Source organism: Triticum dicoccoides, chromosome 4B, assembly GCF_002162155.2.
Source record: "Triticum dicoccoides isolate Atlit2015 ecotype Zavitan chromosome 4B, WEW_v2.0, whole genome shotgun sequence".
NCBI classification, from domain to species: Eukaryota; Viridiplantae; Streptophyta; class Magnoliopsida; order Poales; family Poaceae; genus Triticum; species Triticum dicoccoides.
Window position 1 is genome coordinate 396,904,643 of NC_041387.1, and position 3,686 is coordinate 396,908,328.

Consider the following 3,686-nt stretch of genomic DNA (forward strand, 5'->3'; position numbering starts at 1 on the left):
AGCTTCAACAGAGGCGTTAATTACACGGCCGGCTTCCGTACAAGATTTTCACGGCTATTAGTTGCCCAAGGCCTTACTTAAGATCATCCATCAATCGACACATGTAAACAGCTGATTATCGATGTGTCAGGTGAGATGCCTCCGATGGGCGACACATACACCGGGCAAAAAATATGAGTAGGACTATGGCTCATGGTGCGCCGTGCCACACGTATACATGCACTGTGGAAGGCGAAGCTCGTTAAGCAATGAACTGTATAGTCTATATCATCCTTGTCCTTCCATTGATCTGAACAATAATAATTTTTAAGCTCCTCAGCTTCTTTCCCAGCTCTATAAATACCATGGGGTGGCCAGGAGGCAACCAGTGTCAAGTGGTACGCAGCACTACATGCAGTAGTAGTCTCCCAAGAGCAAGAGGGGTCAATCGACCGCTTTGCTGTAGTTAGCTGGTCTTTGTTTATAGAGCAGGAGATCAAGATGGGTGCCGTTGGGAGCCCTTTGGTCTTTGCTGTGGGCATCCTAGGTATGCATGCATGCACATCATGGTCACAATTTCATAGATCAAGTATTTTATACCTAGCTACTTCCATGAAATTACACCATAACCTACCACTATGCCACAGTACCACTATGCATGCATTATGCATGAATTTCCTTTGTTAATTACTCCTAGATTGTTTTGTTTTTGCAAGAGAGAAGATGTAGCTAGGTTTGATGAGTTTTTGTTTTCCTTTGGTGTTTTTTGCACGCAGGCAACATCCTGTCGTTCCTGGTTATCCTGGCGCCGGTGCCGACGTTCTACCGTGTGTACACGAGGAAGTCGACGGAGTCGTTCCAGTCAGTTCCCTACGCGATGGCGCTGCTGAGCGCAATGCTGTGGCTCTACTACGCGCTGCTCACCAAAGACCTCCTCCTCCTCACCATCAACACGGTGGGGTGCGTCGTCGAGTCCGCCTACCTCGCCATCTACCTCGCCTACGCGCCCAAGCAGGCCAGGGCCTTCACCGCCAAGCTCGTGGGCATCATGAACGTGGCGCTCTACGGGGCCATGGTCTGCGTCCTGCAGCTGTTGGTCAAGGACGGCGAGAGCCGCGTCACCATCGCCGGTGGCATCGGCTCCGCCTTCGCGCTCGCCGTCTTCGTCGCCCCTCTCGCCATCATCGTAAGTAGAGTAATACCTTGTCCTCTGTACCTTCTTCATCTCTGACGGCACGCTGTCAAATTTGCAGAGGCAAGTGATCGGGACCAAGAGCGTGGAGTTCCTGCCCTTCTGGCTATCCTTCTTCCTCACCATCAGCGCCGTCGTCTGGTTCTTCTACGGCCTACTCATGAAAGATTTCTTCGTGGCGGTACGTTTGTTTCCCCGGCCTACAAAATTAAGAATTGCATAATATTTTCAAGCAGCAAGCAGGCAGGCACGCGAGCTAAGCTAAGATATCTAGCCTTGCCAGCTTAGGGTGTGGTTAATTGGTTTTATACACGGGAATACCTAGAACTCATCTAAATGAGATATAGTTTGGTCTCATTCACTTTGAAAACAAGAACATATTATACATATACAATTCACGTCAGCACACACGCATCTTATAGCATCACATTCAATGGTTATAAAAGATGAATGAGACCAAACTATATCTCATCTAGATGAGTTCTAGCAAAACTGTTTATACACCAACTTTTGGGCGATCATGCATACATACTAGCGCAAACAAGCTAGCTAGTGCGCTGCGGCTGCGTCATGCGCCAGGTGCCCCCGGTTGTTGCATGCATGACCAGAACAGGAGTAGAACCTAACAAAAAGATACTACTCCCCAACACGTAATTAAGCTACAAGGACTAGTATATATTTATCTTGGGCACCAAAAGCAAAGTGATCGTACTTACAGGCGTAAAGGACGATCAGTCAAAGTACTACCCCAAGACGTTGCACGCATTTTGAACTGACCAAAACGTGTATCTGTGTGTGTAGACACCCAACGTGCTGGGGCTGCTGTTCGGGCTGGCCCAGATGTCGTTGCACCTGGTGTACAAGAACCCCAAGAAGAAGGGCGCCGTGTCGGAGGTACAGGTCCCGGCGGACGACGAGAAGAACCAGCTGCCACTTCAGCAGCAGCAGGCCGGCACAACGGCACACGTCGTTGCGCCCATCATCGAAGCCGACGAGGAGGTCGTGAACGGCAGGGAGGACGACGGCGGCGACAAGCAGCAAAGCGTGTCCGTGGTGGACATCGTGCTGCCGCCCCCCGAGGAGCACCCCACACTGCCGCCAGTCGACCACCCTGCGCCACTGCCGCCCATGAGAATGGCCGTCGAGGTGGTCTGATCTACGTGATGGAGCAGACTGACCTAACTATATATCTGCCGTATGTTTATCAATTGCGGGCGCGGCACCATGCATGCATGCATGCGTACGTCTATGTGTTCAGTTCGTTATGTATAAGTTCGTGCCAATCCGATCGTATGTTGTTGGTTAATTACTAGTAGTAGTTAATTAGTATTGAACTACTGGTATACGTACGTACTTCCTCTGTTCGAAATTACTTGTGTTGAAAATGGATGTATCTAGACGTATTTTAGTTCTAGATACATCCATTTTTGAGACAAGTAATTTCGAACGGAGGGAGTAGAAAGGAAGGTGTGGGCTCGTCTCATCTGATCATCGATGCAGCATGATTGGAGAAACTGGAGTGGTGTACTCGTGTAGAGCATCCTCTGGTGTATGCTGGCCTCTTGCAGCGCTTGGAGATGCATAGTTTCTCTGATCAAATAAAAAGCTCATGTATTTCTTCAGTCATCGTGGTGTTTTTCTTAAGTTGCATTGTGATGTTTTTTTAACAATAGAAAATGGCAGAGATGAATGCAAAACGAGACATATGAAAAGAGAAGATTATATTTAATTAACGGAAAAGCTAATTTCCTGTCGGCAGGAATTTAGCCACAGGCACGAACGACCTGGATGTCGTTCATTTTTCTTCTTTTTTATTTAAACCGAGGCAAAAGATTTGCCTCATATATTAATTAAGCAGAGAAGAGGTTTTGTTACAATAGGCACCCTTACACGGCATGAGTGATTACTCGCGCAAAATAATGGCCCCTAATTTCTTTGCCCCGACGGTGACCCAAAGCTTTGCCTCATTGGCAATGGAAGCTAGTAAAATAGGCGGTGGAGCACACTTATGCCGGAAGACCCGTGCATTCCTTTCGTTCCAGACGGTCCACGACACGAGCATAGTCATCGAGGCCATCGCCTTTCTGTCGGGTACTCCTGTGCCGGTCAAATTTTCCCACCAACTCTTGACTGAAGCCTCCAAATGCCATGAAGCGGTGTCCAAATGCGTAAGCTGAAATTTCTCAATGACCATCTTCCAAAGGCGGATGGTGTAACGACACTTGAAAAAAAGATGAGGACCGCTCTCTTGCTCCCTTTTGCAAAGAGGGTAAAGACCACAGTTCGGCCAACCCCGCTTGGCGAGCCTATCCGCCGTCCAGATTCTATCTTGGGTTGCCAACCAAGCGCAGAACTTTGCCTTTGGAGGCGCCCAAGCCTTCCAAATCATGTGCTCCATGGGGGAGAGAACTAGCCCGAGGAATTGCGCTTGATATGCGGAGGCGGCGTGTAGCACCCATCGGCCGTGTGCTTCCATATAATGGAATCCTCGGAAAGCTCATCAAGATGGAAGTTG

At 48.8% G+C, this 3,686-nt stretch overlaps 1 protein-coding gene across 1 annotated transcript; it reads left to right on the forward strand.

The window, feature by feature from the left end:
- Window positions 1-480: 480 nt before the first annotated feature.
- On the forward strand, window positions 481-2,797 carry LOC119293667 (bidirectional sugar transporter SWEET12-like). The gene is made up of 4 exons (XM_037572050.1): window positions 481-526; window positions 756-1,165; window positions 1,233-1,352; window positions 1,973-2,797. The coding sequence occupies exons 1-4, from the start codon at window positions 481-483 to the stop codon at window positions 2,324-2,326; spliced, it is 930 nt and encodes a 309-aa protein (XP_037427947.1). The 3' UTR covers window positions 2,327-2,797.
- The last annotated feature ends 889 nt before the right edge of the window (window positions 2,798-3,686 follow it).

Excerpts from the sequence above, each read along its gene's own strand:
- LOC119293667 (XM_037572050.1), top strand. The coding sequence starts at position 481 with ATGGGTGCCGTTGGGAGCCCTTTGGTCTTTGCTGTGGGCATCCTAG. Across the intron at positions 527-755 it reads CTTTGCTGTGGGCATCCTAG|GCAACATCCTGTCGTTCCTG; the intron begins GTATGCATGCAT and ends TTTTGCACGCAG. Across the intron at positions 1,353-1,972 it reads TGAAAGATTTCTTCGTGGCG|ACACCCAACGTGCTGGGGCT; the intron begins GTACGTTTGTTT and ends CTGTGTGTGTAG.